This window comes from Alosa pseudoharengus, unplaced genomic scaffold, assembly GCF_046254945.1.
Source record: "Alosa pseudoharengus isolate Yale_2024_CS ecotype anadromous, Long Island Sound unplaced genomic scaffold, YU_APseudo_1.1 YU_APseudo_1.1_scf_9, whole genome shotgun sequence".
Classification (NCBI taxonomy): Eukaryota; Metazoa; Chordata; class Actinopteri; order Clupeiformes; family Clupeidae; genus Alosa; species Alosa pseudoharengus.
The window spans coordinates 21,925,532-21,952,236 of NW_027468881.1; the positions used below are offsets into that span (position 1 = coordinate 21,925,532).

A 26,705-nucleotide genomic window follows, 5' to 3' on the forward strand; every position below is an offset into this window, starting at 1 on the left:
ATAGATTATGGTTTTCCTTTTGGAGCTCATTGTGTGTAAAAAACAGACTCAGCTCTGCTTATGAGAGCATCTTTAATAATGGCAATTATCTAATTCAATGGAGTTTTTTTTGTCAAATTCACCAAATTGCTCCTCACAGCCTTTTAGATCTCTGTTCCATGTGTGTTAAAATCACACACACACTCTAGTGTACGTACACAGATGTGGTACTCTAAAAGGGAAACACACACACATGGCCCGGACCAAGACTTAAATTATTCCAACACATTGCTTCAGAAGCATGGATTTCACGTGAGGAGTGTCATTGGACTGGCTTTTATCAGAGTTGCAACCTTTACGCGGTGGTTTCCTGGTTACCAGTGGGCTGCCAACACTGTGGTTTCATGCTACAGATGGGCACGGTCACCCAGGCTGTCCACCCACTTTAACATTGGGCCATTTAGTTAGAAACACATGTGCTACTATTTTTGGAGGCCCTGTTGAAAGCAACGCTCGCGTCCCATTTGCAGCGCTCTCTGTGGTTTGTGAGGACTGCATTGGCTGGGATCTGACTCCATGTTAGCAGAGCTCGCTGTGGTTAATGAGGACTGCATTCGCTGGAATGTGGCTCCAGGTTGTCCTGAGTTTTGCCTTCACGGGCTGAAGAGGGTTTAATCAGGGCTGTTTGTTGATGGAGGTTGTGGGGTGTCGGGGTAAGGGGAGAGAGGGGGGGAGCACAAGTCAGAACCATTGCCCATTAATCAACACTGTGAGCGTCTTGGCACTTCAAAAACACAGAACAGCACTCGGGGAGAACACTCAGCAGGAAACAGAATCCCCCCACTCTTTTACCCAGAATGGTCAAAACATACATTCTCCTCTCCCAGTGAAACTGACAACAACTACAGGGGAAACCTAACCCATAATATTTCACATAGCGCATTGCTATATATGGGTTGCTATCTGAATCAGCGGACTTAATGAGTGTTCAACAAATGACTTATTGCTCTGAGTTCTTTTTTTGCTTCAGTGGAGCAGTGGAGCCTAAAAGAACAGTATTAAAGCAAGATGTCGGAGAGGCAGTTGAGGTGATATTAATATTGCACTGTCCATAAGAAACAGGATGTGATAGTTCTCAGCTGGAGTGAGGTCCTTCACACACACTCAAACAAGCGTGCTCTGAGGGGGCCACGCTTCAAAAGCTCTTATCGCAGCCTTTCATATCTCAGCGGCTCAATGCCAGCCACTGTCTAGCTAGACAGTGACAATTAGCTTAGAACTGCCCACACTAACCTCAGGCTAACTGTGCGTAATAACCAACAGCTTTTCCTGTCATTGATACCCTCCAAATACACTCAAAGCCCCTTGGATCTTGAGATTGCTCTAAATTGTGGCTTAGGAGAATCTAACCAAATGCAACACCAGAGTAAAACGCAGATGGAAAACAGTTCAGGTTTTTAATATACTCTCGGATGTCATTTATTTCACAGGTTTAGAACCGTTCTCTCTGGAGCTGTCTGAAGGGATGAAATGAGCACCATCCGCAGTGTTTAGACAGATATTTATCAGTGTCAGTCCTCATCAGCAGCCGCCTCACTGCTCAGGTTTCATAGAGCTGCAGCCAGACCGGAGCAGAGGGCACAGAGCTCAGCTCAGCACAGCAATGGAATTGAAGAATGTGATTCCTCAGATGTATGTAAAGCTGAATCCCCAGAGTTCAGCACATATACATATGTCTCCGTAATGTTATTTTCATTGTGTGTGCGCGCGTGTGCGCGTGGGCGTGTGTGTGTACACATGCATATGTAGGTGTGTGTGTATGTTAAATGAATTCATCATCTGCTTATGCATTTTATATACCAATATTGCATTAGTGGTTGAGGGTTTTGCACAATGGCATATCTTCTCGTGTCCCAGTAATAATATAACTAATATATTACTGTTTACCTTCAAGGAAACAAATGCATTATTAAAGAGAAGTGCTTAATAACTTTCCATTAATGCACAGTTTTACAGTAAAAGGTAGTTTATTAGTAGACCTATCTCTCTGCCTGCCAGAACAGATGCTCGCCCAGTGAGCACTAATGACTTAAAAAAAAAAAACAGATGAAATTAAATAGCAGAGAAAACGCCACACCCAGTGACATATGATATCAGACTAATGGCTTTATGCTCAACATGCAAGTGGTGTCCTTGACAATGGGGCAGGTTAGATTACAGGACCAAAGTAAAGGTCAGGAGAACATATCTCTGTTTCTTTCAAATCAACTAAAGAAGGGCCCTGAGATTTTATTGTGTGCCGATAAGTGTTGGGGATTTATGTTTTTGACTCTGCTCTCCTTACTGAAGCTTTTGTATATTTCTTTAACCAAACCAGTGACAAACATTTTACGTATCATTGTGTGTGTGTGTATGTGTCAGTATGTGTGTGTGTGTGTTTTGTGTTCATGAGTGGGTATGTATAGGTATAGGTGTATGTGTGTGTGTGTGTACGTGTGTATATGTGCGTGTGTGCGTACGCGTACGTGTGTGTATGTGTGTATGTTTGCGTACATGTGTGTGTGTGTATGTGTGTGTGTGTGTGTGTGTGTGTGTGTGTGTGTCACTGCCCCTCCCCCCACCTGCTGCACGGCGGCCAGGCTCTGGAGCTGCGTGTTGCTGAGGTGCTGCTGCTGCAGGGCGGCCGTCTGCAGCATGAGGTGCTGCTGCTGCGCCGCGTACATCTGCTGCAGGTACTGCGCCGCCGTGCTGGGCTGCCTGTTCAGCGCCTGCTGGATCACCTGGACACACAGAGAGGGAGAGAGAGATGGATAGAGAGAGGGGGGGGTGGAGGGGGAAAGAGAGAGAGAGAGAGAGATGGGGGGGGAAAGAGAGAGATGGAGAGGGGAAAGAGAGAGGGGGGGAGGGGGAAAGAGGGGGGGGGAAGAAGGAGAGAGGAGAGATGGAGAGAGGAGAGAAATTGAACTGAGCACTTTATTCTGGTATTTACAAAATTTGGGTAGTTCAGTAATATTAAAAACGCAATAGCTTCAAAACCATAAAAACAAATCTCAATACATATGCCAAGCAAATAAGTAACAGAGTGGGAGAATCATTTAGGATAAGACAGATGCACATTTTTAATGTGCCTGTAACCTTAAAGAATGCATTCTCAGTGGAAAAGCCAGCAAGTTATGAATTATATCCACAATAACCAAAACATACACTGTAGAACTTGCTACCACCTCCCCCCAGACTTGAGCATACACAGACACACAAACACACACACACACCCACACACACACACACACACACACACACTCACACACACACACACACACACACACACACACACACACACACACACACACACTACCCGCCACCAGGGGCAGTGTAGTTCTTTCCTGTCACTGGAGGGGTCAGTGATCTCCATCATGGCAGCCCATCTGTCAAAACACCCCCCTCTCACCCTCACTCCTGACAGCAGAAACACATTCCCAAACCCCCCCCCCCAGCCCCCAGCTCCCTGCCCTGCTCCATCATTCAGGCTTAAGAAAACAAGGCCTGCAGCATGTGTTTGCATGTGTGCGTGCGTGCGTGCGTGCGTGCGTGTGTGCGTGCATGTGTTTGTGTGTTTGTGTCTGTGTGTGTGTGTGTGTGTGTGTGTGTGTGTGTGTGTGTGTGTGTGTACTGTATGTGTGAGGCGGAAGGTGCATATGATGACTGTTTACGTTGATGGACCAGTCCAGAGTGCTTGCATAGCCCTTGGCTATGACCTATGGGTTCCAGCATAAACCTCTGGGATCCACTGCCCTGATCTGCCATCACTGTGCAGCACAGCTCTATGGAGGATGCCTGTGCAACGAGGGAGTCCATCTAGAGTTCTCCTAGGCTTTGCTAAAGAGTTACATTAATGGAGCTAGCTTTTCTAATGATCTGCAGATCTCAAGAGAAAATATAAGTATATATATAAATATATAAATAAATAAATGAAATATAATGTGATTACATACATGTGTACTTATCATATTTGTGTTTGTGCCACTGCTAAAATACAATTGAAATGTAAACTATTCCCATAAAATGTAAAATAACACCAAACAAGTTATTTCAATGAACCCCATGTTCAGGACCTCATATGTAATGACCTGCTTTGGACCACCAGTCATAAAAGCCAGATGTGTATGGATATCGTCAAATTTGCTCACCTACTTTATAGCACATTGTGCTGCAATATACCACCAAATACACTACCTACAAGACGCTGTAAAACCACACATCTCAACAAATAGATTCATATACATTATTCGTTTTTGGAAACATAAAGTGATTGATCTTTATGTCTGCCTAGAGGAAGCAGTCTGAAGCCATGCCAAGCATCTTAAGATTACTTCACAATCCTTCAAGGACCTTTCCCCTCTACAGTAGTTTTCTCTAAGCAGGGTTTTGAGGGCTTTCAAGCCTCATACACAAAACAGATCAAACTCCTTAGTACTTTTCAAAACTACACACATCCAAAGAGCACTTATCTAAAAATCTCAGAAGTTATTTAAATGTGGGAAAGTACTGTAGTGTTTAATTATTTCTTAAAAACAAAAACTAAAAATGATCAAGTCAAAACTAGAAGTAAAAAGTAAGTAAGAGCCAATAATTAAAAAAAAAAAAAACATGCTAAATAATGATTGGCATCTTTATAATGTTCAAACATGCAAGTGAAAGCAAACAATGTGTAAATCAAGATGCTCACCCAACTCTATTAAATCCTCCACACACTTTTCTCCCCTAAACAGAAACAGCAACAGCTGGGCCGTACAGTTCCCATTGCAATAGTCCAGACCGGTTCTCAGTAATGCTATCTTTTCTTCACTTTGGACACCAAACAACTTGTGACTGAAACATTCACATGAAACAAGATATACCCCAAATGCCTTAACAGCCAATAGGTCCTGAAGACTGGCTCGGCCACTCCTTCTCCCCTTAGAGACATCTCTGCTTGAGTGACACCCGATGTATCATGGCATATTTGGGCATAAAATGCCTTTTCACCTTTGACCTGTGAACCTGACTGGGGATGACCTCTTCACTGGCCCAAGGGTCGCGAAGGAAGGGCAAACTGCATAATCCTATCTGCCTAAAGGAAGACATGTTTAGTGACAGACGCTTCTGTCCTGTTCACCTCTTAAAGTGTTTGTGATATGCTGTGCTGGTCACCAGGGTGAACCAGGGGGAAAGAGTCAGAATTCACTTCACCACATGCCAGGTCATTGATGACGTACAAATAGGTCAGAAATGGAATGAGTCCAACATAATGTAAAGGGAAACATTGGCTGTTCATTAAAATAACATATTGATTTAATTTCATGTATTCTATTCTGAACTGTCCTCTTGTTATTGAATGCTTAGAAACATGCGCTGTCAATGTTTCATGCAGTGCATTCTTTAGGCTTTCAACTGATCTTTTTTTATGTTTTAAAAAAAAGATCCATCTCAAACACCTCAGTTAGTTTACCCTTTTTATGTAAAACACTAATAGGCTGAGGGGTTAAGGACATCAGAAGTCATCAGCAGGTCATGGTTCATACCTGTTCCTACTCAAGCTGACCACAAACAACAAGATGGATGGCATTTTTTTGAGGCGTGACAAATAGCATTCTTGACCCCAGTTTGCCCATTAATCTTCTTAAAGCCACACTTTGTTCCTCATTCGACAGCAGCTGTCTACACTTTGCAAAAAACTTTAGACATACACTCCATCAAAAGTTAAATCAACAACGTTCCTTCACTTTGCAGTCTAATGGTATTATTAAGGGCTCTGTTGCTTTAGGCAACCAGCAGATGGCAGCAGTGACATGTCTATAAAAAAAAGACCCCTCTCAGCCCATTGCTTCTGTTGACTGTAGAACAAGGCCTTAATGAAAATACCAAGACTGATCTAATAATCCACTACATTAGTTTTAAAACTTTTGACATTTCATACACACTACCTCAGTGGTTCCCAAAATGTGCAACAGCCCCACAGGAGGGGGTCATGGAGTGACATGAAGGGAGGCATGACTTGAGAATGGAACAGAATAACAAATCTGAACAACCAACTACTTGTCAAAACACATACACACATAATGGTGACATATACATTGACAAAACAAACAAACAAAACAGACATACATGATGACAAAGACACTATTTATCCACCTCTATACTGCATTCAGTTTAACAGTGAAAGTGTATGGATGATGAAATGTGGGACAGTTAAAAATGTGAGTGCATCTCTGATTTTCTAAGAGCCACTGTGTTGGGATGGGGAGGATTATATTTTGGACCACATGGAACCACTGCGCTGATTTCAGCATGTCCAATGTAAGCCTGGCCTACCTGCATCTGTCTGTCTGGGACGCCGGCGTAGAGAGAGATCTGAGGTGCAGCGGTGCGGGTGGGGGTGGGGGTGGGGGTGGCCGGGGGGTTAGTGAGGGCGCTGGTGGTGCTGGCGCTGCAGGCCGGGGGGGCCTGCTCCTTCTCCATCACACCCTCCACCTGTCTGCTGGAGATCCACCGCTGCTGTCTACTCTGGCCCTTTACAGGACCTCTCCACTCTGTTACTGTGAGAGAGAGAGAGAGAGAGAGAGAGAGAGAGAGAGAGAGAGAGAGTGAGAGAGAGAGAGAGGAATTGATATTTAGATGGACTGGTTTTCAGTTGTCAATGTACAGTAGGTTATATTTGTCATTAACTTATCAGTAAATTACATTTACAGTATGTTCTGGAATGTTCTAGCTCTCATTAATTGGGCTTTGACACTTTGTTGAGAGAGACGGAGAAAGAAATATTCTGGAGAGAGCATGTCCAGGTGTTCCAAGATCCAAGGAAGACTGTCATGAGGACCTTTGACATTGTAGATGGAGACATTTGGTTCTTCAAAGGTCAATTTGTGAAATGTGTCCTTTGTATCTAGTTGCTGTTGCTCCTTTCGATCAGCTGCTTTGTGTGTTTTTAAACTCCCGGTGGTGGGTTTGACACATAGCGTCATCAAAACAGCCACCCAGATCCCCCTTTTGAGCCATTTACACTTGTGTGGTTCCATCTCTGAGACTACCCTCGTTGGCGGAAAAATTGGGGGACACGTCAACCCTTTCAGCCTCCGTCTGTCTAAAAAGGACAGGTGTGCCGCGCTAGAGGCATATATAATCACAGAAACCCCCCTAGTGTAAAAGTGACTACTGTAAAGCCAAAGTTTCGCAGCTATGTACAACTCAGTTACTATTGTGAAGCAGATGAACATAGATGAACAAACTAAAACCAAATAGGCAAACATTTTTGCTCCAGAAATATACATTACGTAAAGTAAGAGGGAAATCACTTTGTCACTTTGATTTTGGCTGAATGTTTCCTCTAACCCCTGAACAACTACACACAAATAGCTCAGAGTACATATAGAGTGATCATTGGACACACAGGGGTGCGTTAGCACAGTGCAGACAATCCTTCTATCTAGTGAAACGCCATGAGGTGGTGGCGACGAGGCCGTGATGTGTGTCCTGCCCAGTACCCTCTCCGCTCCGTCAGCCATCCGCTGCCCATCTGGCCTCCCCCAGTTCAGTTTCCACCATGCACCCCTTACCACATTCCTCCACGAACCGCCTGATGCTTAATAGACATGTTTCAGGTGCCTCGAGATTTCTGTCTCTCTCTCTCTCTCTCTCTCTCTCTCTCTCTCTCTCTATCTATCTCTCGCTTACACTCTCTTTCCCACATGCTTTCTCCTTATGACTGAGGCTGTCTACTGTATATCCATTCTGTCCATCTGTGTGTCTCTTTCTCATTGTCTCATTGTAAAAGCCAAGTGTGTGGTCACTGGTCATACCAACACACTGCACACCACCTGTGCCTGGCCTGTGCCTGGACTGTGTGCGTTGCGTGACAAATCACCTGCCTCGAAGGCTGTGCAGGGGGAAACCTGAGCGATGTAAATCACATAGAGGCCGCCCTCCGTGGAGAAACAGGGCGGCGCGTCACTCAGCACGTTAGCAAGCGCTCCAGCGGCCGGCGTGTTATTAGGCTGTCAAACTAAACAGCTCTCACACAGACCCAACCATGTACCGGTAACTCTCCCCTTTGATTTCAACAAACGTTAGCAGGCATCAGGTGACCGCTAGTGTTTATGTTGAAAGCAATGAATTTACATGAGAAATTGTGCAGAGGAATGAGAAAAGCATACTGCTGACCAAAAGTTCAGATAATCATTCAGTGCCAGATCCCTAGATCAGTTGGCTGACCTAATTTCTACCTACTCCAAATCTGAAGTAATTATTCTTGGTGATTTTAATACCGACTGGTCTTCTGCTGCCTCTGACTCCATAAAGGAGGTCTCCTCTAGTCTCAATTTAACTCAACTAATCACTGAACCAACTAGGCCTAACCTCCTGAACCCAACTAAGTCATCCACTAACACATTTAATCTTCTCTAACAAACCTGACAAAATCATAACTAGTGGAGTCTTTGACCTAGGGGTCAGCGACCACTGCCCCATAGCTTGTATCAGAGACACTCACTTAAAGAAGGCACCCCCTCGCATTGTCTTAAAAAGAAATATGAAGCAATTTAATGAGCAGGCATTCCTAAATGATTTATATTGCAGCAACATCCACAGCACCTCTGAAATCTCTGATGTTACGCTAACCCTGGACTTCTTTCGCGAGTCCTTTCTCTCTATTGCTGACATCCATGCCCCCCTTAAAAAGCTCAGAGTAAAAAACAGATCAAATCCTTGGTTTTCCACTGAACTGTCCATTTTACTTCTTTCCAGAAACAAAGCTTGGTTGTTGGCAAGACGTACAAAACCTGACCTCGATTGGGCCACCTTCAGATAAATCAGAAATAAATTTACTTCGAAGGTCAGACAAACTAAATCAAATTATCTCAACTTGCTTTCTAATTCCTATTCAAGTCCTACTTTTTTTCTGGAAAGCATTTAAATCAATCACCTCCAACGCAACGCAACGCAATCCATCCCTTCCTCTATAATGCTTGAAAATAACCCCACTGAGATATGTGCAGCCTTTATTAACCATTTTGCTACTGCTGGCCACATTTTTCACGAAAAGTCTAGTGGACTTAAGGACCACCCCTGCTCCCATCCCCTTGATGAGGCCCAGGCAGGTACCTCAACTCCTGGTGTTCAGTTTTCTCCCCCTTTACGGTTAGTGAAGTCCTAGGGGCTTTGAATGGCTTGGATCCCAAGAGCTCCACTGGAGAAGACAATCTTGCCCCCTTTCTGCTAAAGTTATCTGCTCCACTTATTACTGAGCAATTAACTCATATTTTTAATCTCTCAGTCTCTTCTGGCATATTCCCCCAAATCTGGAAAATGACCACTTCACAAAAATGGGGCTGATGTGCTAAACAACTACCGTCCAATCTCTAAATTATCCTGCTTAGCAAAGACCTTGGAGTCCTTAGCTAACAACCAATTAAAATAATTTCTTTTATACTTTTCTCTATTAAACCAGTCTGGTTTCAGAGCAAAACATAGCAACATTTCTGCAGTGACCCTGGTTACCAATGACATAGCATCTGCACTAGACAACAAGCACCACTGTGCTGCAATGTTTGTAGACCTATCCAAAGCATTTGGTACAGTTGATCATACCCTATTATTACAGAAACTAAAAGAGATTGGCTTTGATTATAATACTCTTAAGTGGTTCCAAAGCTATCTTAATGGGCGGTCCCAATGTGTAAAGCTAGTGCAGGCCAAATCCAACTTCCTTCCTCTAACTAAAGGTGTCCCGCAAGGATCGGTGTTAGGACCAATCCTATTCACACTATACAGAAATGGCATAGCATCCTCTCTAGATAACAGTCAGGTCCACTTTTATGCTGGTGACACTGTCTTGTATTGTGTAAGTAAATCTGTCTCACAAGCAATGGACAATCTGCAGCAATCTTTCAATGTATTACAAAAAGCACTAATTAATCTTAAATTAGTTTTAAATGCAAATAAAACTAAATTTATGCTGTTTACAAGGGCAAGGGACATTGATTTTAGTAACTGCATCTCACCACCTTAAACGACAACAAAATTGTTTCTGTATACAAGTACCTGGGCATCTGGCTTGACGACAAACTGAACTACTAATTTCATACTGATTACCTAGCGAAACAGCTAAGGCAAAAGATTGGTCTCCTTTACAGACACAAAACAAGTCTCCCCATGCCATGCAGAAAAAGGATTGTTGAAGCTGTCTTTTTGCCATTGCTGGATTATGGAGATGTTATTTATAAGAATGCTACCCTTACTTCTCTCAAAGCACTTGATACTGTCTATCATTCGGCTATCAGATTTGTAACTGGCTCTAGCTATAACACTCATCACTGTACCCTTTATAATACAATTGGTTGGTCTTCTTTATCAGAAAGACGTTCCAGACACTGGCTACTGTACATATACAACATCATGAGTAAACTCCCACTCTACATCTCTTCACTGCTACTCTGGAAGTCACATGTCCACCATACCCGCTCTTCTAACCATCTCCAGCTCAGAGTTCCCAATGTTCACTCTGAACTTGGTAAGACAGCCTTTAGCTTTGATGCCCCTAGAACCTGGAACTCAGCCCAACAGTCCCTTGGTCTGAGCTCGCTCATCTCTTATGGCCAGTTTAAAGCTTTAATTTCAAATCTCCACAGCCCAGTCTGTAATTGTTTTACTTGACCTCTTAACTACGCTTTTACCTCATTGCCATTTATTGGACAAATTGTTAAATTTGTATTGTATTTTAATTATCTATTTACTAATTCTTTTATTGTGTGTTTTATTGATATTTTATGAATTCACCTACAATGATTTGTTAGTGGCCTACACTGGCCTTATATTTTGATTGCTATGTATCTCGGCTACATTGGAAAAGAGGAGTGCCCTCAACTGTATTTCCAAGCATGAAATAAATGTTGAATGAAAAGTATGAATCAATTTGAAAAAAAAGTGCATTTAGATAACAAAATAAACAGGAATGTTTTGTGATTGACATCAAGTTCAAAAAGGTTGTTGGACAAAAAGCTTTTACATCAGCTTTCTTCCAAAGACGTTTACACTTTGCAGATGTTTAAAGGTTTGGTATTAATTTTTGATCCAGCATCTGAACCACTGAACCACTTATTTTCCATGGTAAAAACAACAGTAGGCCTCATTCCTCTTAAAGATAAACTATGGAAAACCGCAATCTGTGATCAAGTCAGTCAATCAGAGTGTTTCTACTACACATCTGCCATGAATTGAAACCACGCCTGCATTTCCATCCCACTAAACCGTCATTTTTAAAACTCACTGTAAACTCTTTAATCTAATCTGTTTTGAATATGCACTAATGATGGATGCTGGAGGAGGATACAGATGGAGACGTCTTTTCCAAATCATTCAAGCAGGCTTGTCTTGTCTCTTCACAGTTCTGCCCCGCTCCACCATACAGGTTGCACCATGCCAAATGGATGGATGGAATGTATGATTCAACCGCTCTATTTTTACTCCAGCTTGTGACTAATACATTCGCCCCCGACATCATAAAAGAACAATCCCCGGCCACCAATAAAGTCCAGAAATTAGCCCCAGCTCCTTTAAGTTACTGAGCCGTTCAGTAAAGGGCTCCTGTTAAACAGCAGCAGCGCGCAATGCGCAGCCCCTCTCAACCGTACTCACTTTAACAAGGAGGCCCAGTGGTATGGCAGGCTGCGCAGTCACTCAGCAAGGTTCTCTCTCCATATGCCAGTTCTGTAGAGAGCACACTTGTGCTCCTGTAAAAAAAAAAAAAAAACTCCTCCCATTACAAGTGGCTGGGACTTGGTGTGTGCTCATTAAACAAACACAGATCAAAGGTTTGGGTCTGGATGCTGGAGGGCGTTTTAGTGGGGGGCAGGGGAGACTGGGAATGTATAAGTAAAAGAGGTGTGTGTGTGTGTGTGAGAGAAAGAGAGAGAGAGAGAGAGAGAGAGAGAGAGGGAGAAAGAGAGCAGTTGTGGGGGCAACACTGCTGTGTGTGTGTGCGTGTGCATGTGTGTGCAGAGAGAGAGAGAGAGAGAGAGAGAGAGAGAGAGCAGTTGTCAGGGCAGCACTGTGCTTGTGCATGTGTGTGTGTGTGTGTGTGTGTGTGTGTATGCGTGCACATGGTGAGGTTTTAAGAGGGGGGATGGAGTGCCCACATGTTGGGGCTTCCTGAAAGAACAGCTACACTAACACCCTGAGCCTCCAGCCCAAGAGAAAGGGCCAAATGGGAGCACGGAGAAGGAGAGGCCCACAGGACATCCACCTGCCACAACACGTCCTCTAGAGCCAGAGCTGCGCTTGCATCACTTCACTCTGCCAACATGACACAGGATGAGTCCGTTTTTACAGGGCTGTGTGATGATGAAGAGTGGTTACAACACACCCCCCCCCCCCACACACACACACACAGGTCCTGTCCTGTCGAACTCTCAGAGAAAAACATGAGACCAGCTAATACAAGGATCTCTCCCACTCTCTTTTTCTCTATTTCACCCCACGTTCTCTCTCTCTCTGTCTATCCCTCTCTCTCTCTCTCTCTCTCTCGCTCTCTCTCTCTCTCTCTCTCTCTCTCTCTCTCTCTCCTCTCACCTCTTTATAGCCCTGGCTGTTGTGCACACAGCACATTATCTCACTCAATTTGCTCCCCCCCCTCTTCCTCAGTTCACAGATGCTCAGTGACCACAGGCCCGCCTGGTTCACTAAACGCCTGCAATTTCCCTCCGTTTACAACGCCTGGCCTACAGCACATAAAACTGCAGCCCACTTGGAAGAAAAAGAACCATAATAAAAAAACAATTCCCAATACCACCCCAGTGCCAGAGATTCAACAGTTTAACTTATGACAAAGAAGAAGAAAAAGAAGAAGAAGAATCCACAGTACCTTTTGGTCACCCCAGGTTCACAGTGGCGTACAGTAAGTGGGGAGAGGGAACTGTAGTGAGGCGTTGTGCAGGAGAACAGGTTTCTCAGGAGAGAAAGAAGTAGAGCCCACTTCAAACAGCACGTATCGCCCTCAGGCCAACCCCCAGACCAGATGGATGATGGGACAGGACGGGACGAGAGTGGGACACCCAATCCGCGCTTGCCTGGACAGGACGGTCTGAAGCAACACAATGCTGAGTCAGCCTCTGGGAGGGGTCTGGGTGAAGACCAACCCTCGGGGTTGTGCATCTGCACTACATCCCTGTACTGAAGGAGGTGAGCTAACTGGATGACACAGGGTATTGGAACTTGATACAGATCTAGTAGTGAAATGTTTTCTAACGAACAACAATGGAGAAACTCTAAACGTACACCAAAAAGGGTGACAAGATAAACTTGAAGTGCTTGTCAGTGCAGTTATAAGCTGTGGTTGAGCGTGGTTCTTAAAGGAAGCAGCTTTAAGTTTGCACAATTGATTGACTGGGGAAATGGACAGTCATGACAGGACTTCACATAGTCACAAACCCCAGCTGACCAACTCTGCCAGGACTTCAAAGAGTCCCGGGTGCCTGGTCCACCTCTCCTCACTCTGTGCCTGTGATGTGTTTGTGTTTGTTTACACTCCTGGTCAGGATATTAGCGGCCTCACGTCGCCTGCTGTCACTGTGGCCGACGAGGTGTGACTAGACTGGAGGGATGTACGTGGAGGGAGGGAAAGCAAACAGGCAGCGGCTTCCTCCCTCCTTTAACACTTCTTCTTCATCACTCTTTCAGCCCCCTCCTGCTTTACTGACCGCATGATGACACACTCACACTCACACTCACACTCGTCACAAAAGAGGGAAGAGGCACTAAAGTGTTACAGTTGTTTAGGAGGTTTTTACTAAGTATACATGACAATTGATAGAAAGTGTGTGTGTGTGTGTGTGTGTGTGTGTGTGTGTGTGTATGTATGTGTGTGTGTGTGTGTGTGTGTGTGCATGCGAGAGAACACAGTGTATGTAGTCAGTGCCATAAGTCACACCTCATTCAATCTCCTAGGTAGCCTACTACAGACAGAGAAGGGGTTATAAGTTATAACCACTAAACCACTAAGTCCTATCTATTCATTTTCAATAAGGTGTTGAGATAGTATAGCAGTATGCAAGGTTTGTTTTGCATATCCATCACAAAAGCAGCACTGTAAAGGATCTGTAAAGCGTGACCAGGCCTCACAGCTTCAGAGTTAGAAGAGCTCCAGTCCTCCTGTGCCTAGACATGCTCTGGTCTATGATGATTGGCCCTTCGGTGCGCTTTCTCTGAAAGACTGACAGCATCAGATATTACATTCTGATTATTCTGTCAAATAGCATACTAAACCTGACACCATGATATTTAGTTCCATAATGTATGAATGTATAAACGTATGTAAGTATGAATGAATGTATGAACCTACACTTTTTCTTTCTATAGTGTATGAATACCTTCCGTCTTGACTTGATTAGGGCACAAATCATTCAGACATTCAGATGTATTAATGATGTTCTCTCCCGCCTGTTGTTGACATCTATGACATGAGGGCATATTTCACACACCAGAGCGAGATTTGCTTTGGCTTTAGGGTCAATGAATCACTCGGGTCAGTCACACCACTGAGCGATTCCTCTCTCAAGCCTTTCACTGCCCATGTCAGTGGGACAGCCTCTTCATGGTACCTGGTCAGGCCGTGATTTGTGGCTCTCATTTCCTTAAGATCCGCTATAAACCTGACAGCCCTGTCTGCTGGGGGGCATTCTGCTTGACCATAGGGAAATGAAATATGGCCGCCGTTGCCATGGTGTCCCTCATTGAGGGGCTATGCAAAGTCTGTTAGTTAGCAACTGTGGGGGGGTGAAGGTTAGTGATTGATGCCACAGCAATATAACTTTCTGGTGCTGCGATTCCTGTAGTTCCTAGATGTGGACTGGTTGCATGGCATGTTGTGTTCCTTATAAAGAGGAATGTCAACTAAATACCCATGCTTCTTTTCATTGTATATCCACAGGGAAACATACATGGAAATATAAGTTGATGCAGGAGAATATACATTTTATACTCATTAATTCCTCAACCCCCTCTAACTCTGAGGAAGGATTTATCTACAAGAAGATCTGTGGACACAAACTGACACTGATCTGACAAACACACACACACACACACACACACAAACTCAACATTCATGGTGTTTTCTTAATGACATCTAAGCAAATTGGTTACTGGCAGCAGTAATCACGCTTTCAACACATTGTTTATGAATTCAAACATTACCATATAAATTAGCTGCCTTTTAGATGAACAAGTCAGGCGTAGGCCCACTGAAGGAGGGAATTGAGATCTGAGAGAGACATTGAAGCGCTCTGACAGTGGTCGATCCACCTCACTGATCATAGAGCATAAAAGGGAAGAAAAAAATCAGCTCTATATGGCAAGACTAACTGGAGCATGAAATAGCATGAATCAAAATAAATGGCACCAATTTCCCACAGCAATAACATAGCACCTTTCTTTCAAGTTCACTGGGTCCGTCTGTATTTGACATTTATGGGTTCATTTCAAACTTAAATTTAAAGGAAGGAGGAAAATAAAATTTTAAAGGAAGGAAAGAAAAAAAAAATCCCACTTCTCATCGGTCTCCAGTTTGATGTTAAAATTTGCCATGTTCCAGAGGAGTAAAGTCTCATTTCTGTGTTGGAGTTGGTGCTAAGGATCATCAAATACTCATACCAGTGAGTCATTCTGAATAGTCAAACAAGTTGACAAATTCATTATTTGTAGACCATCTGGAAGGACATGAATGTGTTGGTAGATGATGAATGTAGAATTTTAGCAGTATACTGGAGCTGTCAAGTGTATATGAATATATTTGAATGTACTCCAGCATACTGCAAATTGCAAGTTTATATAGCCTACCATTATTTTACTTACACACATCCAGTTGTGGGTAAATTATCAAGAGCTTTAAAATCTATTATCTGGACCAAGAAAAGAGCCATGCCAGTTGGAGCTTGGCATACCTTAACACTACTGTAATAGAGTTGGCTCGGGCAGTGCAGAGCAGAGACAGAAACCCACACAGAGAGCTTTCTCCGTCGTTGGCATCAGTCCAGAGCCCCCTTGCCAAGCTCCGTAGCCTGGCACAGCTCCACATGTCAGTGCCATCATTCATTCATTCATTCATTCAACCTTTATTTCATGCTCGGAAATACAGTTGAGGGCAGTCCTCTTTTCCAATGTAGCCGAGATACATAGCAATCAAAATATAAGGCCAGTGTAGGCCACTAACAAATCATTGTAGGTGAATTCATAAAATATCAATAAAACACACAATAAAAGAATTAGTAAATAGATAATTAAAATACAATACAAATATAACAATTTGTCCAATAAATGGCAATGAGGTAAAAGCGTAGTTAAGAGGTCAAGTAAAACAATTACAGACTGGGCTGTGGAGATTTGAAATTAAAGCTTTAAACTGGCCATAAGAGATGAGCGAGCTCAGACCAAGGGACTGTTGGGCTGAGTTCCAGGTTCTAGGGGCATCAAAGCTAAAGGCTGTCTTACCAAGTTCAGAGTGAACATTGGGAACTCTGAGCTGGAGATGGTTAGAAGAGCGGGTATGGTGGACATGTGACTGCCAGAGTAGTAGTGAAGAGATGTAGGGTGGGAGTTTACTCATGATGGCTTTGTATACTGTATGTACAGTAGCCAGTGTCTGGAACGTCTTTCTGATAAAGAAGGCCAACCAATTGTATTATACAGGGTACAGTGATGAGTGTTATAGATAGAGCCAGTTACAAATCTGATAGCCGAATGATAGACAGTATCAAGTGCTTTGAGAGAAGTAAGGGTAGCATTCTTATAAAAACCATCTCCATAATCCAGCAATGGCAAAAAGACAGCTTCAACAATCCTTTTCCTGGGGAGACTTGTTTTGTGTCTGTAAAGGAGACCAATCTTAGCTGCCTTAGCTGTTTCGCTAGGTAATCCGTATGAAATGAGTAGTTCAGTTTGTCATCAAGCCAGATGCCCAGGTACTTGTATATAGAAACTTGCTCAATTTTGTTGTCGTTTAGGGTGGTGAGATGCAGTTTACTAAAATCAATGTCCCTTGCCCTTGTAAACAGCATAAATTTAGTTTTATTTGCATTTAAAACTAATTTAAGATTAATTCGTGCTTTTTGCAATGCATTGAAAGATTGCTGCAGATTGTCCATTGCTTGTGAGACAGATTTACTTACACAATACAAGACAGTGTCATCAGCATAAAAGTGGACCTGCCAGTTATCTAGAGAGGACGCTATGCCATTTATGTATAGTGTGAATAGGATTGGTCCTAACACTGATCCTTGCGGGACACCTTTAGTTAGAGGAAGGAAGTTGGATTGGGCCTGCACTGGCTTTACACATTGAGACCGCCCATTAAGATAGCTTTGGAACCACTTAAGAGTATTATAATCAAAGCCAATCTCTTTTAATTTCTGTAATAATAGGGTATGATCAACTGTATCAAATGCTTTGGATAGGTCTACAAACAGTGCAGCACGGTGGTGCTTGTTGTTTAGTGCAGATGCTATGTCATTGGTAACCAGGGTCACTGCAGAAATTGTGCTATGTTTTGCTCTGAAACCAGACTGGTGAGGGTTTAATAGAGAAAAGTATGAAATAAATTATTTTAATTGGTGGCCAGCAGTAGCAAAATGGTTATTAAAGGCTGCACAGATATCAGTGGGGTTCTGTAAAATGTTATTTTCAAGCATTATAGAGGAAGGGATGGAAGCAGTTGCGTTGGAGGTGATTGATTTAAATGCTTTCCAGAAAAGAGTAGGATTTGAATAGGAATTAGAAAGCAAGTTGAGATGATAATTTGATTTAGCTTGTCTGACCTTCGAAGTAAATGTATTTCTGATTTATCTGAAGGTGGCCCAATCAAGGTCAGATTTTGTATGTCTGGCCAACGACCAAGCTTTGTTTCTGGAAAGAAGTAAAATGGACAGTTCAGTGGAAAACCAAGGATTTGATCTGTTTTTACTCTCATCACTAACGTCTTGTTGAAAGAAGCAGTCAACAGATGCTCCAACAGATGTATAGCTACTAGACTAGTCGTGACATTCGGCTCTGCATTTCCCTTAAGTGTTGCTGTTAATATGAGGGTCTATCATTCTGAGCACTCTGTCTATTTCATAGTGATGAAAGTTGTAGCACAGCGATGCCTTTGTGAAATGTGGTGCAGATCAGATTGTAGGAGGTTGAGGGAAAAAAGGATGAACGTGTGCAGATCAGGTTGTAGGAGGTTGAGGGAAAAAAGGATGAACAGATCGGTTGAGAGGAACGTGTATTTTCAGGTCTCTCAGGTCTCAGCAGCAGTTACAGCCTATTTGGGTTGGATGAACCCATTGGCTCTGTGCCAGTGTCAGCACTGATTGATGGGACTGCGGAACAGTGCAGAAGAGTACACGCTGGAGCAGTTAGGCTGGTTATGCTCGTTTTTTGAGGGGTATGACAGCCATTCTGTCTTCAAAACTGTCTCTACGGATGAACTACTTTAATATTTGATTGACAGGGATGTCCTTCTCTGAGGGTTTTGTGTTTTTCAGACTAAGCTGAACTTGTGTAGCTGGTGGACCACAGAGCTTCAGAGAGTTTGGTGTATGAGGGATTATGTTTCAAAGCATCAGTGATATCTCATGATCAGGATGCACAAATTAGCATGGTTACTTTCATTAAAGGGATTCTGCAAAGCGAGTGGTCAAGTACTAGCCTGGCAATACCCACCTAGATCTACTTTTAGGGAAATAGTCTGGAACACCATAATTCACTAACATTTCCATCAGTTTCGGCAAAGAAGGAAGTAACGTTATGAATATTTCCTTGATCAATGTGATTGGTTAGGCAGGACCAGTGATTTCAAAGCTAATGCAAAATCTACGTCTGTCACCATGCATTGGAAACGTTTCCCAATCGTGAGTCCAGACTCTATTCACAAAGTGACTATTCACAAAGTGAATGAGTCTGGTTTTAACCAGGCTAGTCAAGTACTTCTAACCTGACTCTCGCCAGATGAATTTCGTTCCGCTTAGCTCCACTCACATCTATCTGGGATCGCTTCCGTTGGGAGTGATTTCGGCACCAGATTTTATGGTAGAGCCAATCAGGACGCAGGGCAGGAGTTTCATAGACGTGACGTAGCGGAGAAGCGACTGTGAAACTCATGAGACTGTTCTCAGCGTCACGGGTTGGCTTCGATGTGAGTGGTTGAAGTAGCACGTCAATAAAGATGACGGGCAAGTGGCTTATCCAATCATATGCAAGGATTTTTGATAAGGCCCAGCTTTCTGAAACACCTCTCCAATGGAGCGATCCCAGATGGATGAGAGTCAGGTTAAAGTACTTCTACCACAACATCTCCTTTTAAGAATTCTGGGGCCCTGGCTGGGGCACCTGCACCGTATGCCGGCGATCCGGGTTCGATTCCCGCCCTGTGGTACTTTCCGGATCCCACCCCAACTCTCTCCCCCACTCGGTTCCTATCACTCTCCACTGTCCTGTCTCTTTAAAAGGCATAACCCCCCCCCCCCCCCCCAATAAAAAGAGTTCTGGTTTATACACTGTATTAATACATGTGTTATAATGCGCTTCATTGTTCCCTAGTTCCCTCTGACGGTGAACTGGAGTGGAGAGGTGAAATAAAATGCCCTAATTCAGCAGAGTGGGGTCTGGACACGATCGACGTAGTGAAAAGTTGTGAGAGGGAGAACAAACCGTGACTGTGGGTCAGGCACTAAAGACATTGATATTCATGCCAGACCGAGCTGAGCTAAATCACAAATGCAGAAAGAATGGGCCCCCATGGTTTTATTTGAAACAGCTGTTTCAACTCTGTGTGTGTGTGTGTGTGTGTGTGTGTGTGTGTGTGTGTGTGTGTGTGTGTGTGTGTGTGTGTGTTTGTGTGTGTGTGTGTGTGTGTGTGTGTGCGCGTGCTTATCTGCAATATCATGCACGTGTGTGCGCTCAAGCTTACATCCATCCATTTGTACATCTTAAAGCTTAAGACCAGAAGCAGGAGCAAGAGGAGGACGAGGAGGAGGAGGTGGAGGAGGAGGTGGAGGGGAAGGGGAAGGAAGGCGATGGAGCACCTGCGTATGGAGAACAGGAGCCTGTAAGGCCCCAAATCACTTTCATCTGACTTCGCCGTTTGCTCTGGACCAGCTGTGCCGAGCTGACGGGTCAGTGAGACTGGATCGGAGGAGGAGGCGGCGGGCGGCGTTGGCGTCAGCAGCAGTGTGGGCCCCTCGTGTCCTCGTCCGTCTTGCGAGCCGTCCACACTCACTTCATAACCCACTCAGGGCCTGTCAGCGACTCGCACACCTCAGACATCTGAGGGCCCCGCGCCGCTGGAGATACGGCCCCAGCCCCTAATGCTTCTCCTGGGTCAGAGCCCAGAGCAAATCAGCCTCCGCTGAGCTGCCGTGTCCCCCAGCTAAGCCCTCCAGCATAGGGATGGCTGGGGAAGTAGCCTAATCTTTAGCAAAAAAAAAAAAAAAAAAAAAAAACATTCCTCAGATGTGGAGATGTACGTTTGATGGGTGGGGAGGGGGGGTAGTAGCGAAGGAGCTACTATTATCCAGAAGCCGGAGGGGTTGTGAGGAAGTGCCCAGTCGCGAGTCTGACAGCATAATCCACGCGGCAGGCAGGCGGAGAGCTTCTAAGAGGTCACGGCGCAGGCACGGCCGTCTCGCTCCGTGACAGCGCGATGTCACGGTGAGGCTGCAGACAGTGAGTTGGATTTCATTTGTCTTGTCTTTCCTGCGGTGCGACGCAGCGTGGTGCGGCACTGCGCTGCGCGGTACTGGACTCTACTCTGCTCTACTCTATGGGGGCAGGGAGAGTGCACGGTGAGGAAGTCAACTCAGCGGGGATCTCACCTACTCATCTGGTTCCTCTTCTCACCGTATTTGAAGCGACACTCGCTTTCATAACCATAACGCTTTCTCATTACACACACCCTCAAATGTCTTCATCTCACACATTTGTGTTGTTTGTTATGGGTGCACCCTGCCTGGTTGGGGCAGGTGTTTGATTAGCAGGCCTATGGTCACGTCATATAGGCCGTATCTTGGCCCCATCTCATTTGCCTGATGAAGATGCTGTGAGATTGAAACATTGCCTTTTTAGACTTAAATAAAGTATATTTCTGGAGCTCGCATACAGTGTGCAGACCTTCTTCCTCTATCCATCCCACAGTGGTCATGAGATTGTAGTACTCCTCACAATGGTCATAAGATTCTAGTACTCCTCAACAGGGTCATAAGATTCTAGTACTCCTCAAAACGGTCATGAGATTTTAGTACTCCTCAACAGGGTCATGAGATTCTAGTACTCATCACAATGGTCATGAGATTGTAGTACTCCTTACAATGGTCATAAGATTCTAGTACTCCTCAACAGGGTCATAAGATTCTAGTACTCCTCAACACGGTCATGAGATTCTAGTACTCCTCAACAGGGTCATGAGATTCTAGTACTCATCACAATGGTCATGAGATTCTAGTACTCCTCAACAACGTCAAGAGATTCTAGTACTCCTCACAATGGTCATGAGATTCTAGTACTCATCATCAGGGTAATGAGATTCTAGTACTCATGTACAGGGTCATGAGATTCTAGTACTCCTCAACAGGGTCATGAGATTCTAGTACTCCTCAACAGGGTCATGAGATTCTAGTACTCCTCCCAATGGTCATGAGATTCTAGTACTCATCAACAGGGTCATGAGATTCTGGTACTCCTCAACAGGGTCATGATATTCTGGTACTCCTCAACAGGGTCAGGGCTAGATCATGACTAAGCTCTGTGGTTGAGAGCATACAGTAGCCCATAGATAGAGTCACTGACTATTTTATCCTCCAGGGAAATTACTACTAAAGAAACACATGTAAGGTTATACTAATGTGATTGAAGAAGGAGCCCATGTGCTTGCAGTGCACTTTACACTGTCCTAATTCAGTTGTTATTGACCATAACAGCCCAATCAATAGGGTTGCCGCCATGATGTGCAAAGAGTTGTTTATGCTTTTCTTCAGGACCCTGACACAGACTGTATGTATCAAATGATTCAGAAGACCAGAAGATTAGACTGTCATTACAAATAAAATAAAAAAACACTTTCTATCCTCCCAATAGTCGGGTAGACTGAAAGCAGCTGTCACACAATAGCTTGAGAACTGTTGTGCTCAACAAATGTATTTGATATGTTGGTCTCCAGAGGCTGCATCAACCCAGTGAAAGAACGTTAAATGTGATTTTCTGAACTGCACTAAATTTGAGGTGTAGGATCACCACATGCGGACGTGAGCACACACATCCACATACAGGCACACTGGCAGTGCACAGACACACATACATACGGGGCAACCGTGGCCTACTGGTTAGCGCTTCGGACTTGTAACCGGAGGGTTACCGGTTCGAACCCCGACCAGTAGGCCTGAAGTGCCTTTGAGCAAGGAACCTAACCCCTCACTGCTCCCCGAGCGCCGCTGTTGTTGCAGGCAGCTCACTGCGCCGGGATTAGTGTGTGCTTCACCTCACTGTGTGTTCACTGTGTGCTGAGTGTGTTTCACTAATTCACGGATTGGGATAAATGCAGAGACCAAATTTCCCTCACGGGATCAAAAGAGTATATATACTTATACTACATACAGTGGCACACACATGCACACACACTTAGATACATGCACTCACACATACACACACAAAAATTACCAATGCGCACACACACAGACTCTCTTTCTCTCTCTCGCACACACACAAACACACACATGCACAAACTTGCATACAGATGCACACACACAGACACATATACTACATAAATTCACACACAAACACTGTACACACACACCCCTGCACACACAGTCACACTGAGAGAAAATTTTGTGCTGACATACACACATACACTGGCTCTCATATGTGCAGACACACACACACACACACACACACACACACACACACACAATCTATGCACACAGGTTTGCAGAGACAAAAACAACTGGCATGCATGTGGGTATGCACACAACACATGCACACAAACAAACACATTTCAACACAGGAACACACAGACACATACAGTAGTATACACACAGACAAACACACACACATTGTAAAGATGTAGACACACAGCGCAGCATTGTGCAATATGACCACCACATAAGAGCTGAAGTGTGTTGTGCAAGATAGCCTACAGAACACAGATACAGATCACAGATGTATACTGTATTTGCATGTTACTTTGTCTGTTTTTGCAAACTTGTCTTATTGCACAAGTCTCTGCAGACATTCATACAAACACCCACCCACGCACACACACACGCACGCACGCACACACAAACACACACACACACACCCACTCACACACACACTCACAAACACCCACGCACACACACACGCACGCACGCGCACACACACACACACACACACACCCACTTACACACACACTCACAAGCACACATGCATACACACATGCACATAAGTGCTTACATACACATAAGTATACACACAGGCACATGCAGACCTGGATTAAGGCCAGAGACCCTGAAAACCTCCACAAAGTAGGGCTGCACGATTTGGGGAAAATATCTAATTGCGATTTTTCTGACAGATATTGCAATTGCAATAGAGATAGCCCTCACCCTGAATGCCTTACTTTTGTACAAAATTTGAACGTTTGATGATAATTAAGCAAGAATTTTCTAGTTTCATCAATCATTGAGCAACCAAGGGGAGAGCGTGTAAAACTTCAGGTTTACAAGGAGTTGCAGGAGTAAGTGATGGAGAAGATTTTAGAAGCGTGCATTATTTTCTTTGGCTAGAATATGGCATCACCGTGCGGCAGTCATATTACACACCCAAATTTAGGATACACATAGTTTTCCAGTACCGTGTGACACATGTTCAAACCTTCACACGCACCTGTGGACCAATTTAACACAACCCGACATGACCTTACTCACTGACACACACACACATACACACACATACACACACACATACATGGGGGGCTCTAGCTTGATTGATTCCCTGGCTGACCCATGGGGGCCAAAGGTGAGTCACTCGAGCTCATTGTGGTCCACATGCCACCAGACGAACGAGTGTCAAGTGTGTGGTTCCCCCCTCACAAAACACTCTGAGCGGGGTGTGAACCATCAGACAAGCACTGGCTCCTCTACAGGTCTCCCCACTCACTGTACAGCCATGGGACGCATTATACACCATGCAGAGAGCCCTTAAAAATATTACACAGACATGGGGGACAACCATACACTTTACAGAGAGCTCTTAAAAATCGCAAAGTAATGCCCTACTTAGAGGGGTCCTAAAATCTCTAAGGAGAGATCACACACATGCACAGAGTGAGCTTATGTAAAAAATGCATACTGTGCAGGATGAGTTTGCACATATATGCAGTTAGGCCTAGAGGCTGTTTTCTCTGGCTTTGGAGGAGAAATATGCAACTGGCTCGTCGTCACAGTGCATAAACAGGCCATGGTTTTGAGCCACTAACCGTTTTCGGCTTTAAAAACAAAGAGCGCTAAGCTGCTTGGGTCAATCTCGCTAAAATCTTTCGAAGACTGAATTTGGATCAGAGTCTGACAGCCACCATGACCGGGCAGTTTCTGATGTGGGAACTAAACTATACTTTAAGTAAGATTAGTGCAAGAAACCCGCATGCCTTTTGTAATTTAGTGTCATTTTCAGTGTATTCTGTGAGCATGACAGATCACTTGGACCAAACCTCTACTGATGAACTGAACTACTGTGAATAAGACAAGTGTAAAAAATGGACTGTGTCTTTGTGTCCAGTTCTCTGTGTCTTCACTAAACGTGACAGATTATGGATGTACGCTGTGTAAATGCCCAGGCGGAGACAAGTGTAAGCCCGGCATGGTGTCTCCTCTCCCCTGGCATTGTTGACACAGTAGGGGGGTCAAACAAGTGTCTGCGGAGGAGGAGTGCAGATGGTCATGTTATTTGACCATCACCCACCAACCCCCCTCCTCCCTAAAACATATTGTATCAGCACTCTGACTGACTGTCCTGTCAGTCATACACACGCACACACACACACACACACACACACACACACACACACACACACAGCCCACCGGCAAAGTAGTATGTTCTGGAATGTTCTCAGCGACAGAGTTCCCAAACTGCTGGTGTTTCCATACAGAGAAAAAAAAAACTGTCAACTCTAACTGTTAAAAGAGTATTCAGCCATGTGCCATGACCACAAAATCAGATCTAGACACAAGGTGGAGAGGTCAAGGCATAGACGTTTTAAGGTAGTTTAATAGCATGTCACTGCCATTGCTGTGGGATACTGTCACAGCATTATTTCATCTCTTGTCTGCACTGCACTGATTGCACACTGATACAAGCATGCTCCCACATGTGCACATTAACTACTTACACACTCACTCACTCACTTACACACTCACTCACACACTCGCTCACTCACTTACTCACTCACTCACTCACTCACTCACACTCACACACACACACACACACACACACACACACACACACACACACACACACACTCACTCACTCACTCACACACAAACCCATACAGACATAAAAAAGCCCATACACACATTCCCACAAACTAAGTTTGACTGCTTGTTTGGTTGTCCTCACTAGGAGGAGAATACAGACCACAGATCCGAAGCCGTAAAGCAACAAAGCCACTCTTCCATACCTTCAGATTGTCCAGAGTGTCCCTCCTTGGCGTGAGTTTCTCGTGTCCTTCCTGTTATCCTGTACCACTTCTGGGCTGTGCTCTCTGCCCAGCAGTTCACACAGTACACCGAGCACTCAGGAGGAGGAGCTGGAAGGTGGAAAAAAATCTACCCTGACATGAATAAGCAATCTGAAAGGAACCACATGACTACATTTTGACCAATGAGAGGAGGCCTTTCATCAGACAGACACTCCCCCTTCCCCTCCCTCCCCCTCCCCCCTCCTCTCTTGTTCTCAGTGAGTAGCTCTGAAAGGGGCGGGACTACTAATACTCATGTCATGGTTTCCATAGTAGCATATCAGGATTTTTTTTGTTAACTGATGTTGATTGGTGATTATTGATGGTCATAGATTAAATACATTTATTTTTGTAGAAACATTGAGATAAAAGTTATATTTGCAAAAGCACAGACATTGATGAGATTTAAAGATAATAAATACATATAAACAAATAAAACATAACATAATCAAAACATACAAACATACATTCTCACACTTGTAATGCAGTGTGATACTGCAATGCCAGTTGAACACAATGTAGTTTAAATAATTTAATATAAAACGTCAAAAACACTATTGAGGTTTAGTTTGTGAGAGGCAACTCATTTTGAAAATATCATGAACACCAATTACCCATGTGCATAAATATGTCTGCCTATATACAGAAATGTATGTGCAGTTAAGTTTTTATGTGTGCATGTGTCTGCATTATGTATTGATGTTATGTGAGTGTGCGCATATGTGACTGAGGGTGTGAATGAAGTCTGTGAGTCTGTGGTGTTGCCTCTGTGTTTCATTAGTGCTGGGGGTGTTGGCTTAAATAGACTGAAATCTTGGGAAACACTTCTAAAGCCTAAAACCCTCATTTTGATAGTGCTTCTGGTCTTTGTCATCATTTTTGTATTTCAGAGCGTATAAGCTGTGACTTAGGCTATTCTGTACCTAACGGAACAAGACTTGCCAAACTGTCTGGGGTGTTTTAG

The 26,705-nt window shown here is 44.1% G+C and overlaps 1 protein-coding gene across 6 annotated transcripts in view; it reads right to left on the reverse strand.

Moving 5' to 3' along the window:
- phc2a (polyhomeotic homolog 2a (Drosophila)) overlaps nucleotides 1-25,754 on the reverse strand; it is a 43,672-nt gene extending 17,918 nt beyond the window's left edge. For 2 of the 6 annotated variants that reach the window (XM_076275926.1, XM_076275921.1), the window contains exons 1-4: nucleotides 12,872-12,985; nucleotides 11,647-11,741; nucleotides 6,331-6,554; nucleotides 2,601-2,759 (exon numbers count right to left, since the gene is read on the reverse strand). In XM_076275926.1, coding sequence (XP_076132041.1) covers nucleotides 2,601-2,759; nucleotides 6,331-6,477 — 306 coding nt within the window. In that variant the 5' untranslated portion in view covers nucleotides 6,478-6,554; nucleotides 11,647-11,741; nucleotides 12,872-12,985. Of the gene's footprint in view, nucleotides 1-2,600; nucleotides 2,760-6,330; nucleotides 6,555-11,646; nucleotides 11,742-12,871; nucleotides 12,988-25,681 lie in introns of those variants that run through there. The other 4 variants (XM_076275922.1, XM_076275925.1, XM_076275923.1 and 1 more) reach the window with 4 other exon arrangements.
- Nucleotides 25,755-26,705: the final 951 nt, after the last annotated feature.